The sequence below is a fragment of the Eubalaena glacialis genome, chromosome 4 (assembly GCF_028564815.1).
Source record: "Eubalaena glacialis isolate mEubGla1 chromosome 4, mEubGla1.1.hap2.+ XY, whole genome shotgun sequence".
In the NCBI taxonomy this organism is placed as follows: Eukaryota; Metazoa; Chordata; class Mammalia; order Artiodactyla; family Balaenidae; genus Eubalaena; species Eubalaena glacialis.
This window is the reverse complement of record NC_083719.1, coordinates 33,976,007-33,989,577: the sequence shown is the minus strand read 5'-3', so window position 1 is coordinate 33,989,577 and position 13,571 is coordinate 33,976,007. Positions and strand designations below refer to the sequence as shown.

General features: G+C 42.3%; 1 protein-coding gene and 1 non-coding gene across 2 annotated transcripts; both read left to right on the top strand.

The window, feature by feature from the left end:
* The first annotated feature begins 653 nt into the window (after window positions 1-653).
* On the top strand, window positions 654-3,351 carry RPL37 (ribosomal protein L37). Its single transcript, XM_061187742.1, has 4 exons — window positions 654-755; window positions 1,494-1,629; window positions 1,873-1,957; window positions 3,233-3,351. Exons 1-4 carry the CDS (start codon window positions 753-755, stop codon window positions 3,300-3,302), a joined length of 294 nt encoding a protein of 97 aa, XP_061043725.1. The 5' UTR covers window positions 654-752; the 3' UTR covers window positions 3,303-3,351.
* On the top strand, window positions 3,072-3,150 carry LOC133091623 (small nucleolar RNA SNORD72). Its single transcript, XR_009700955.1, has one exon. It is a non-coding gene; the product is annotated as a small nucleolar RNA SNORD72 (small nucleolar RNA).
* Window positions 3,352-13,571: the final 10,220 nt, after the last annotated feature.

The window sequence follows — 13,571 nt, the reverse complement described above, 5'->3', positions numbered from 1 at the left end:
TTAGTTAATTACCTTTGCCAGTATTTCACAAGTGATAGGTCACGAATTCTGTTTCCTTTAGAAAGCACACACATTTAGGATCGTTTTCCCCTAACTCTTAAATGTTTGAATATTTTATCCTTTTGCGAGGGTGGGGGCTTTCCTAGGCAAGAAGGTTACAAGTGGATTCGCGTTTATCCAGAAGGTCTGGGAACCACCAACATTAACACTATATTGTTTTGAAGTACAGATGTCCAAGCCCCATCCAAAGCTGCTGAACCAGATTTCCTCACGTTAGAGTTTAGGAAACAATATTTAACAAGTTCCACGTCTGATTCCTTGGCATAACAAGAATGGGGATCAAATCATTTGCCTCTAAAGTACTACAGTTAGAAAAAACATTATTTGCCTTTCTCTTCATATTCTGAGCCCAGCTCCGTCCTCCTAGCGACCTCTCAGCGATGATTACCGTCAGCCGAAAGCTTCCGGCGGGACTGAGGAAGAACCTGGCGAAGAACCCCAGTCCCAACCCGACCCCTACACAGACGCCCACCCCGGACCCAGAAAGCTGTGAGCCCCGCCCCTCTGAACCTTCTATTGGCCCCGCCTGGCTCGGGATCCTCCTCTCGACCCCACCCACGCTGCAGCGACGGACGCTCGAGAGCGGTGCACCGCGCCCCGCCGGAAGTACTTTCCTGGGCGGAAGCTTCTAAGCTCGATATAGCGGAAGTGCCTTCTCTTTCGGTCTCTTTGGTCTCGGCGGCAGAAGCGAGATGGTGAGTTGTCTGGAAGGGCTCTCGGAATCGGCTTCCATCCTAGGACCCTGCGCCGCGTTCCTTGCTGTCCGTGGGGGCCCGGCAAGGTTTCCGATAAGGGGAGCCGGTGGGCAGGAAAGGGACATGCGGTGGCCCTCGAGAGGCAGAAGAATGGCCTCTATCTGTCTGGGAGTGCGGGGCCTGCAGTCGTGGAGCTGCAGCTGCTCTAGGCTCCTTGCTTCTGTCTGACCTTTGGGGAGCCGGCACAGCCCTGCCCTCCTATGGGAAAAGACAGAAGAAGCATAGTTTGAGAGTGTTGTGCTCTGTAAGCCAAGGAATCGTTGGCGGTGGTCCCTGGGCAGGAGCTCTTAGATTTTGGAGTAGGGGTGGGTAGGAAAACCACGTTATCTCGTCTTTTGCATTATATCTTTTTTTCTTCTTTTTAATAATGTAGCGGATTGGAAAACAGCAACTCTTGCAGGGGGCTTTAGACGACGTGAAATTCCGATAGAGGTCTCTGATTTAGCGGTTAAGAAAAGTCACACTCTGCTATGTTTATAGCATTTGAATTCTTAATACATTGCAGTCGATTTGAAAACATGTAAATAAAATAAATACACCACATTTTGAAAAAAAAAGAAAAGTCAGACTCCCACAGTTGGAGACCTTGTGGTTGTCATGGTGTTTCTTTAACTGAAGACGTAAGAACGTGTGTAGAAATTGCTAGATTGAAGAATCGTCTGTCCCCTTAACTTGTAGACGAAGGGAACGTCCTCGTTTGGAAAGCGTCGGAATAAGACGCACACGTTGTGCCGCCGCTGTGGCTCTAAGGCCTACCACCTTCAGAAGTCGACCTGTGGTAAATGTGGCTACCCTGCCAAGCGGAAGAGGAAGTGTAAGTGCATGTTTACTCGACTCTGGTAGAGTGTATCCTGGCGTTGAGAATTGTCCCGTGTTTGTTTTGTACCTCAGTGGGGCATGACTGAGCATTAGGCGGTCCCTAGCAGAATGGGGCACCTGTATAGCGATGAAGTGGGGTTAAAACCCAGGGCAGGCATTTTTAAGTATATTGACCGACTGTGCTTACAAAGTGTGTGGGTAAAACCGTTTAGAACCTTCACCTGAATGTGTGTTTTAGATAACTGGAGTGCTAAAGCTAAAAGACGAAATACCACCGGGACTGGTCGAATGAGGCACCTAAAAATTGTATACCGCAGATTCAGGTAAAGTTTTTATGTTTCAGTTGTAGTTGGTTCTGTGAGCTTGCATAATTATCCTCTCAACTGCCCTGGTTGGTGGGATGAGGTATTAGCAAGGAACTTTTCTCTCCTGCCACCATAACCTTCAGATCAGTTAGTTTAGATCTTGTGAATCTTTCAGTAAACAGTAGTATGAGCTATACATGCCGGGGCTTAGTTGGAGCTAGACTCCAGAAAATGTGATGACATTTGTTAGCATACCTACATTTCACTTTCCTACCAAAATTTGTCAAGATAATCGTGCATAAAGGAGACTTTCAGGTTTTGTGGCTTTGGGCAAGTCTGCTGTAGAAAACTGTCAGTTGCTATTGCGTTTGTGTAGAAAGAAATTTTTTATAGTCTTTTATTACTTAAAGACAGGCCTTAGAGTTTTAATTTCAGCCCCCATCTAGACTTAACAGAGAAACTGCATTTTAGTGGTAGCTTTTGAGGGGTTAACCCATGTAAGGTCTCAGCTGAGGTGATTTCTTTGTTTGGGAGGGCGGTTGTCCTGTGCAGTGTAGGATATTTAACAGAATTTCTGACCTCTACCGCTCAATTCCAGGTTTTCAAATTTTAAAAGACCTCAAGACGGTTTGAGCGTTTGTAAACACGACACCCTTAGATGTGCTTGTGTTCATGTGCTGAAGTGACCTTTCTTTGCGCTTTGCACTTCCTAATGTATAAGACTATTATACAGTAGTATGGGCTTAGGATTCAGTGGTCTGCTTGTTCAATGTAAGAGTTAAGAGCATGAATTGAAGCCAACTTTAACCTGTCTGTCCCTCAAAAGAGGGATAACGGTACACTTCAAGTAGGTGTTAATATTAAATGAGTTAAGATATAGAGTAGTTAAGCAGTTGAGAAAATGTCTACCATTAAACACATTGTTTTTCCTTGGCTAAAGGAAAGTAGGATCTCTGGCTCGTAATTTAAGAACCCATTTTCACAAATGCCTTAGGAATCTTAAGTGGTGGGGAAATGCTGGCCCAGTGATCAGTACAACCAAATATGTTGCCCTTTTTTCTTTTTTTTTTCTAATTAAAGTTATCTGTATTCCTGAAATGGCTATCTTGAAGCAGAAGGAAGTAAATACTGCAGCTTATCAGTGATGTTGTAAAAATAAATGTCTGAACATATGAATTCAATATTGATTTCAGATTTAACTGAGATAAGCTCATAAAAATCTGTTTTAGCAAAAATTAAAATGTATGTGTTGGCATTGCTGAAGTAACTGTTCTTGTTTTTAACACGGTGCAGGCATGGATTCCGTGAAGGAACAACACCTAAACCCAAGAGGGCAGCTGTTGCAGCATCCAGTTCATCTTAAGGATTTCAGTTATTAGTCACGCAATAAATGTTCCAGTTTTAAAAAATTATCTGGTGTGCTAAGGTATTTTTAATAGGCTTGTATCGATGATTTATATAGGTTGGCGAATGGGACAGCTTAAAATCAGATTTACTTGTTAAGTGGCTGTTTTGGAACAGTAACTTTTGAACTGGGTTGTGATACTGCTTAAGAGGACAAGGAACAAGCAGAATTCCAGGATTCCTTCAAGCAGACAATACTGGCAGATGATGTGAAGAATATAGTGAATTTATGTAGTACAATTCTTAGTACAACACGTACGGATATTTAAAATGTTAGAGTAAGTGAAAGAGCATAACTTAATTTCTTTTAGTAACATCTGTGGTCTTTGGGGAGTGGTTGTCAATCGTGTACGATAGGCTTTGGAGTACCGGTGAGAACGTGAAGGATAGGAGTTAAATGAATTCTATTTCAGAAAGGTGATTTTTTCTTTTTTCTTAAAATGTTTATTGGAGTATAGTTGGTTAACAGTATTGCGTTAGTTTCTGGTGTATAGCAAAGTGATGCAGCTATGCATATACTTTTTCAGATTTTTGGAAAGGTGATCTTAACTGTTGCTTGGCACCTAGGTTATAGGCTGTGCGTGCCGTTTAAGGTGGTCAGCCAAGTGCAAAACTAAAGCCACCTGCTCAGTGTGCGTCAACAACAAAACATGGAAGAAGGTTTGTAGGGCCACGGGCACATGCAGTGGACTGAGTAGAATGTAAAGGAAGGCCAAGTGTAAACTTATATTTGTAGGCTAAAGGCAATGATAAATAGATCCCTGGAATTATTTAAACCCTTAGCTGGGCGATCATTGATTTTCGGTGCTCTGAATTTTTTTGCCTTGCTTTCCCAGTTCTGGTGTTACTGCCATACAGTTTTTTGAAGTGAAGACAAGGCTGAGTTTGTTGGACTGCTGAATGACAGAACAGAACATTAATTAAACAGCATAAGTGTTGGAACAACTAGCATAAAATAGCAGTGTGGCCATGCTGTGCAGTCCTAGCTTTTAGCTTCTTGTATTAAGTATAACGTCCTTAACCTGACCTTGAAGGGGTCTTCATGATCATCACTGCCTCACCAATCTTACCTTTAGAATGCATTCACAAAATTCTAGCTAATTCCTTTCCTCCCGCTTTTCTCCTAACTCATCCTTCAGGTCTTAGCTTACACTTAACTTCTACAGAAGCCCCTGCTGATCTAAATCTACATTGGGCTTCCTCCCAGTATGTGAGACTCAGTACTCTGTACTTTAGGGATGCATAATTGAGAGCATGGTTCCTGGATCCAGTTGACATTTGTTTAGTGTGGTTTTACTGCTGTGCCTGCGCAGTTGTAAGCTGGAGGTCTTAACATTACGGGCTTCCGAGTTAAGTGAGTGAAGGTGCTTCTACAGTGGCTGCAGCCTAAAGTTGGTATGGTAGGTTCAAGTTTATGAAATTGCTTTTGACCTACAAAAATAGTGGTTTTAATATACTTTGGCTTCAGAGTACTGAAGTAATCTGACTTGGTGGTGAGATCTTTCTGAAATCTTAACAGTGTTACTAATGGTTGGTTCCTGAGTGATGGAGAGGCCCATTAAGATAGGTAATGCCCAGGATGGAATAAATATTAGGCCTTGAGGTGAGTGGGCACTGACCTGAAGGCGTGGAATTTCTAAATCCTGGGCCAGAAAACAGTTGGCACAAAGGGGTTGTGAGAGAGGTGGGCAGTGATGCATTAAGTGTGTTTGAGTGTAGTGTGTTTGAGTGTAAGGTGAGCTTATCTCTTGTTTGCCAGTGCCTATGACCCTTGACAAATAGGTTGGGTTTCAGTGGGAAATTGATGCAATGGTAATTATCTCCATAGATCATAGGTGGCTCACAGACCAATTGAAGCTGCTCCGATCACAGTTAAAATTAATTTTAAGACTCAGGGAGCAGCAGTGGGGGAGAGATGGAGCTGGGTTAACACATTCAGTATAGAATGCAAACAGGTGGATTAAGGTTCATTGAATACTGGTTTGCAGGAAGTTCACATCTGACGTATCTCATCATGTCCTGAGGGTCAAAGTTGGTTTGGACAGTGGACCTGAATCTGACAGAAGATGCCTGGGGCCAATGCCACAGCTAAGGAATTTGTGTTTCTTGGGCAGAGGATACTCAGGACCAGATGGGTGTCGCCAAAGGGTATCTGAAGTGAGACGCAGGAACATGTCTTAATGTTTTGTGTGTTTACTTGGCCTTTCAATCACAGATACTGTGGTTTGTCAGGTCGAGAGAATGTGAGGGGGTTGGTAAGAAGAATCTAGAGGGGTGAGGATGATCAGATTGTGGAAGGTCTTGAGTATTATACTAAGGAGTTTGGACTTCAGCTTGAAGCAATGATAAATCATTGGAAGGTTTTAAGCACACACGATGGCATGATTAGTTATCATTAGCAAGATTAATGTGATGGTGATGGAAGATGATGGTATGGATGTGATAAGTTTTGAAGCTGGAAAACCAGGCAACAGGTTCTTAAATAGTCTGAAAATCATGAGGTCGTGGACTAAGGTAGCAGTGGGGCTGGCTGTAGGGGGGATGTCTCTACTGAGAACATGTAAAACTTTAATCAAAGGTTGTAGCTTCCAAGCCCCCATAGGGGCTTCTGTATCATAGGCTCTTCCTTCTGTATCATAGGCTGTGTGAAGCTTCCATGAGATCACATATATAAAAATATAGCGGGACTTCCCTGGTGGTCCAGTGGTTAAGACTCCATGCTCCCAATGCCGGGGGCCCGGGTTCAATCCCTGGTCAGGGAACTAAGATCCCACATACTGCAACTAAGCCCGCGAGCCGCAGCAGAGACCCAGAGCAGTCAAAAATGAATATAATAATAATAATAACTTAAAAAACATTGTGTCTAGTGCAGTAGGCCTCAGAAATATTGGAGATAGGAGTGTTGGATGTTTTGGACTAGGGGGCAAGGAGGTGGTGCATTCACTGAGGAAATATAGGGTGGAGGCAACAAGGGGGAAAATATTAAAGTTAGGTTTTGTTGCCTGTGGGACACCAAGAGGAAGTTCATTGGAAGAAGTGAGTAAGCCTGGTGGCTATTCAAGTGGGAAGCCTGGGCTGGAGGTCTGCATTTGGAAGTAATGACCAGAGAGTTGTGAAAAGGAACTGATTTTAGGGGTTAAAATGGTGAGGACAATTTAAATGGAGGTATAAGGTGATGGTGAGACCTGGTAGGCATTTAGAAATGATGAAAAAAAAAGAACTTCTTTTTCTCTTTTTTTTTTTTTAAGGATTCAGTTTCTTGACTGATGAACTTCAGTAAACCATCCTTGACTCAGTCATGGTTGAAACCATTTGAAAATACAGATACTCTAGAAAGAAAAGACAATTTGTAGAGGCTCAAGGAACGATTTGGGGAGATGTCCATAGGAGACACGAGAGTGGTTCATGAATTTGTTCAACATAATACATATGATGATGCTACTATGTGCTAGGCAATGTTAGAGATGCAGTGGGAGCAGCAACCGACGTGGTTGAAGTTGACAGTTGACTCTAGTGGTTGCAGAAATAGCCCAGGACCTAGGATAGGGTTGAGTCACACAAACCAAGTATTGTATGTGGCTGAGGCCAAGGAGAAAAATATTTTAAAATAAAAAAAAAAAAAAAAAAGACTTCCGGGATTTGTAAAATTTAGGTTAGTGTTTACTTCCATAAACCTTGTTTCAATAGAACATCAAGAACAAAGCCAACTTGCTAGAGGTTCAGGGGAGATTGGCCAATGAGAAACCAAGAGTTTAAACAGACACTTTTGGAAGAACCTAGATGTTCTATGATTCCCTTTCATTTCTATTGATACAGTGCCCCTTATGAACCAGATCTAGTGACCTCTGTGTGCCGGAAGCAGTTCTAGGCCCAGGAGATACAAGTGGAAAACAAGGCAGACAAGGGTCCTTGTCTGACAAAGTTTTCAATAGCATGTGTGTGTGTGTGTTGGGGGTTGACAGACATAGAACAGGTAAGCAATTTCGGGTAGTGATAAGTGCTGTGAAGACAAAGATATAAAGAGTGTGATAGAGTGGGGGTGGAGGAACCTTTAGAAAGGTGGTTAAGAAAGTTAAATTATGGGAATTCTGTGGCAGTCCAGTGGTTAGGACTCTGTTTTCACTGCTGAGGGCCCGGGTTCAATCCTTGGTCAGGGAACTAAGATCCCAACCCTAACTCTTACCAAGTTAAATGATAAGGAGCTTTCTCTTTCTCATTCGTACTATGTGTGGATTATATTTCATATTTTTGTTGTTTTTTTTCCTCAAAACAAAAGGTAGTTCAGATCATAATCTAAGAGAAGCACAGGGCAGAGGCTATCAACCTCAGGAACCAAGAATGGAATCTGAAGCAAAAGCTTCCTTGTATGGTATGTCTTGTTCAAAGAAAATACCAGTGAAAAAAAATGGTTCTCATGTATGCAGGTGGCATGTAGATTACCACAGGCATGGTATGGATTGAGGTAAAAACACAGTTTTATTTCTGTGTCCTCATCTTTATACAGTGGAAATATGTTCCTGTGCCCCAGGATGAAGACTTGGTCTGACCCTTGTTTTTTTGGATTATTCACAGATAACAAAAAATACCCTCCAGTCATGATTAGTTGTAAAAACAGTTTTATTTCAGTAAGTTATTTTTTTATTTCAAATAAAATTTCCAGTCCTATGTTATAGTCAGACTTCAAAGTTGACTTAACCTTATCTCACATCTTCCAGCTTGGGCCTCCTTTGGGTTGGAGCCAGCAGTGGAGAAGTGGGCATGGTCCCTCTGATCTCGGCCTTCTCCCTGTATACATTCTCTGGGGCTTGTGAGCTGCAATTTCACTCCTCAGTGGGGTTAAAGAGTAGACAGGAGGAGGAAGGAGAGGTGGGATGGGGGCTGGTTCTTCCTTGGTTGGGTGGGTAAACAACGTCTGGACCCTGCAGATGATTAAACTTTTCCTCTCGGGCATTTGTATGACCTTTCCTGTAGTTCCCATCTTAATTCAGAATAGTCTTTTGTGATTCCTTCCTAGCCCCTAGGATCCAACCTCTTTCTCCTGAGGTTTTCTCTACTTCTGAGGGCCCTATGGACAGGATTCAAAATTATCCCATGCTTTCCGTCTCCTGAGTGGCCCACATCTGGTCCACAGGAAACATTCCCACCTCCCTGGCCTGAACAAGTTCTTAAGTGCAGGGAGATGGCATGGCAGCAGCACTCTCCTGGCCCCCCACCAAAACAGTTGCAGGAAGCAAATTTCCAAGCTCTCTGAGTGGTTCCTTTGAAGTTTCCTTCCCTAGGTTTAGAGCTAGAAGGTAGTAACCCCCTTTTCCAAGAAGGTTGAGTTGAATACTTAAAACTCTACAAAGAAATTTCTTTACCAGTCTTTCCCTTGGACCCCCCTACATCCTTGATCTGGCTGAGGATTCTAAAAGCTGTGACCAGATGTAAACTTACAGAATGGATAAACAACAAGGTCCTACTGTATAGCACGGGGAACTATATTCAGTATCCTCTGATAAACCATAATGGAAAAGAATATCAAAGATGCATATATATGTATAACTGAATCACTTTGCTGTACAGCAAAAATTAGCACAACATTGTAAAACAACTATACTTCAATTTAAAAAAAATGGTTCTTGTATACATTTCCAGTGTGTGTGTGTGTCTAATTTGGTACTTCGGGCCCACTGCAGTGAAAGCGCCAAGTCCTAACCACTGGACCACCAGGGAATTCAGAGCCCTAATATAATAGTGTTACATTTATATAGCTCTGCAAATAAACATCTAGCACATGTAAAAAGTGTGTGATTTGCCCTCAAAAATGTTTAAAATGATTTGAACTCTAGAGTTATTATGTGGAGGAAATTAAGGCCTTTAGGGGAAAGGTCTTTTGTAAAGACAACTGATAAAACGGTATTGGAGAAAGGTCCAGCTTCCTTAAGTTACGGCAAGTGGTAGAGGTGGCTGAGGAAGAAGCAAATGGGATTAATACCAGGTGGCAAATAGTACTGTTTCAGAAACATGACCATCTTGGGCAAATGGGAGGAAGGATGGCCTGTCAGTAAATGGCTCAGCCACCTCAGGAGTGGAGAGGGCATAGTCGGAGCAGAAACTGTTTATGGTCCCTGTTTTGCAGGGGAGCAGCCCTCAGAAGAGAAGCAGCTCCCCAAGGCAGGAGAGAGATAGGAAGCAGGAAGCCTCAGAGAGAAGTACTGTTCAATTAGGATGACTCTGGAGAGAGAAACCTCTGGGAACATACACCTCTGAGGTAGCACAGCATGGCGCAGTGCTTTTAAATTTGCAAGAGACTTGAGATGGTGTAATAAAACTTTATTTTGGAGAGGAGCAAACTAACGCACAGAGATTGTGAAAGGTATATATTTTCTTTTTCTGGTAATAAGGATTCTGACAGTAGTGAGTGTTGTTGGAATGCATTTAATTAATACAGACATTGTACAATGTAAGATTCCTTCTGTAGAAAATTTGTCTTTATTAAATAGAATACTTACTCATCTATGGCCTAGGTGTGGAACCACAGTGCTAGTCATACATCATATAGTACAGACATCTCATTAACATGTAATTTTAGCACTGGATTAACTCTTTAAAGGTAATAGCAAGCCATTTTCCGGTCATCTTGATCAGAGCAAATCTGCCCTTTCCTGATTCCTGCCCTCTCCCCCCAAAAAAGTCCTATGAGAATATACTACAGAGTAAAATCATCAATAGTTTAAAATTTTTGAACAGCTCTAAATTTTGAATAAATTTCACATTCATCAGAGACAACTCTTCGAATCTAAGTAGATGAACTATAGGCAGATTTAAAGACTATCACGTGGGACTTCCCTAGTGGCGCAGTGTATAAGAATTCCAGTGCAGGGGATACGGGTTCAATCCCTGGTCTGGGAAGATCCGACATGCCGCGGAGCAACTAAGCCCGTGCACCACAGCTACTGAGCCCTCGCGCCTAGAGCCCGTTCTCTGCAACAAGAGAAGCCACCGCAGTGTGAAGCCCGCACACCACAACGAAGAGTAGTCCCCGCTCTGCACAACTAGAGAAAGCCCACGCAGAGCAACGAAGACCCAACACAGCCAAAAAGTAAAAATAAAAAAAATAAAGACTATCACATGATGCCTTCTGGTATTTTTCAATTACTTGAATTTAGACCAATGCTAAAATCTGTGCAGATGCAAGCACAGAAAGTCATTTAGTATTTGCAAAATAAGAAAACTTCAGTTATTGCTCAAAACGTAATTATATACATATATAAACAGAAATAACATGTAGAGTATGAAAATACAAACATCCAATTAAAATAGCTGGTATACCAGTGAGGGTTCAATGAGGAGACAGAAGTCACATGGTAACTTGAACAGGAAAAGATTAAGGGATTGGCTAGGAAAAACTGAAGTGAACTCTTCAGGAAGAGCAGAAATAAGCAGTCACTACTAGAGCAGAGATAGAGCACCCAGGAAAGAGGCCTCCCCACCCCCAGAGTTGAGATCCAGATGTCTGAGAAGATGCAGCATAGCTCACTGGATGTTGAAGTGTTTTGTTTCTGGGACTTGCTGGGAAGCCACCAGAAGGATGATGGCAGGGAAGCCATTCATGGGGAGGTGCCTTGCCCAACAATGTTCTGTTTTGAAGCTGCCTGAAGGGGGTCCAGGGAAAGCTTCTGGTCGTTAGGGGCACCTAGCCAGTGCACAGGGCAGGAACCTGGCACTGGAGAAGCCACCAACACTGCAGGGGCCTGGCATTGGGAAAGCCCCCATACTCTGGGAGCTTGGTCCTGGAGAAACGTAGGCCTCTTTCTGAATCACCAAGAATCATTTTGATACAGCTTAGAGCTCTTTGTCAGATTCAATCTGAGTAAAATCTGTGCTGAACTGGCCAATATAAATGTCTAAAATGTGCTAGACAAGCATTGTCCAGTAGAAATATAACACGAGCCACAAGTGCAAACCACATATGTAGTTGTAAATTTTCTAACAGCCTCATTTAAAAATGTAAAAGAGGTAAAGCTAATTTTAATAGTATGTTTTATTTAAAGTTATGCCTAGCAAAGTATTATTTATCTTGTAATCAGTATAAAAATTGAGATATTTTATATATTTTTTTTCATACTAAGTCTTCAAAATATAGTGTGTATTTTATACTTTCAACACATCTCAGTTCGGACTAGTTGCATTTCAAATGTTCAATAGCTGCGTGTGGTGGTGGCTATCCTACTGGGTAGCCCAAACCTAAACAATAAGTTGTGTTTTGGGGTTGAGTCATCATTTGGTAAAGTTGTCTTCATCTGAAATAATGCTGGGACTTCCCTCATGGCACAGTGGTTAAGACTCCATGCTCACAATGCAGGGGGCCTGGGTTTGATCCCTGGTCAGGGAACTAGATCCCACATGCATGCTGCAACTAAGAGTTCGCAAACCACAACTAAAGGAGCCCACATGCCGCAACTAAGGAGCCAGTGCAACAAATAATAAAAAAATAAATATTTTTTAAAAAGTAAAATAATGCTGCATTCACCATGTAAGTATATAGGTAAAATCAAAACAAAGTTACTAGCTTTTAGGTCAATTAACTTAAGCCAAGATTTTTACCTGTAAAATGGTACAAAAGTTGTGAAACGGAGCAGGACCCTATGGTCCTTGCCCCCCATGTCCTCAGCCTGCCTTTTGTCTGTGAAAAACTTTAGCCAAAGAATAAGTTTAATCAGAGAAGTGAGAAAATGCAGAAACAAAGACAGTCCAACAAGACTAAATAATAATAGTTTAGTCATTAAGCAAAGTCAAGGACCTTTAGTTCCCCCTCAAGGGCTATAGATAATATTCTGAGCCATGTCCTGTGAGCTGTCGTATAGATACTGAAACCCTCACCAGGATGGCCAGACTGTAGCCATGACATAAGCTGCCACAATTCCGAGAATTGGCCTCAAGGAAATGGGAACAAACCAACCCTGGAACTGAAGATTAATCGTACTTAAAACAGTCAAGATGACGCTGGTCAGACCACCGATGACCAATTTCAAGATGACTGTCAGAGCTGACTGTATTGTTTCTGCACGTAGCCCCCTCCCTCAGCCTATAAAAGCTCTTGCCCCCTGATTGTCAGCTAGGGGGGGAGTCGGCCTTTGGACAGGTATCCGCACCACCCCGCCACCCGGGTTGCCGGCGTCCAAAATAAAGCAAAGTTTCCTTTCCACCAACCTTACCTCTTTATTGCTTTTGAGTGGTGAGCAGCCGGACCCCACTTTCGGTTACAGTTGTTGCTACTTCATAACGTTCGTTGTGAAGTGTTGCTGTGAGAATAAAATGGGATGGTGCATATAAAGTGTTCAGCATGGTGCCTGGCACAGGGTAAGAGTCTGATAAATGTTAGTGATCATAATTATTACTATATAGGTAATATTCCTGGATAATGGGTATCACTGATAATAGCAGGAAGACAAAACCCTATAAGACAACATGTATTTTGGTGAATTCACCGTGGTCAGTAGTGTCTGCTATATGCTAGAGACTCTACAGCACTGTAGGCTCAGAAATTTGATTTGATCAGAACAATGAGGGTGGCTTATCTCTCAGGGGAAGCTCTTGTTAACCAAATCATCAAGATAAATGTATATTCAATAAACTAATTTTTAACAACATTCTATCTACAAATGTAAACTGTACACTGTCTATGTGCCAGCCACTGATCTAGGCATTGGGAATATATCAGTGAACCAAGAAGGGTAGGAAGAGGGGAGAGTGGTCATGCATAAGCCCAAGTCATGTTTAAAACAAAATTACAGTCAACTCATTATTCAGGTAGGGTGGGTTAACCACTGGGGGATTATCTTTGATTGAGGTTCAGAAGCTACTTGTTGTGGATTAGGTTGAAAGGCAGAGGGAGCAGAGAAAGCATGGTCCTGAGATGCCTACCACTTGAGCTCAGTTTCAACCTCAAGGCCTTAATTTCTCCATCTACTCAACTTCTCCACCACACCATGCACTTCACCTGCCTCTGTGGTTGATCAGCAAACTGATTAATCCACTCCCAGATTAAATTAATAATTGTTTGAAAATAGGCTTGCCAATTGATGAAAAGTATAACTGTCAAACAGGCAGAATGCCCCTGATGTTCTGACAAACACTCTAACTCTGACAGCACTCTTATTTTTGTGTTCTCGAGGAAGCATCTTTCTATAGCTCACATGAACTGACCAAAGAGGAAAGCAGGAAATCTTTGCTTTAACACATA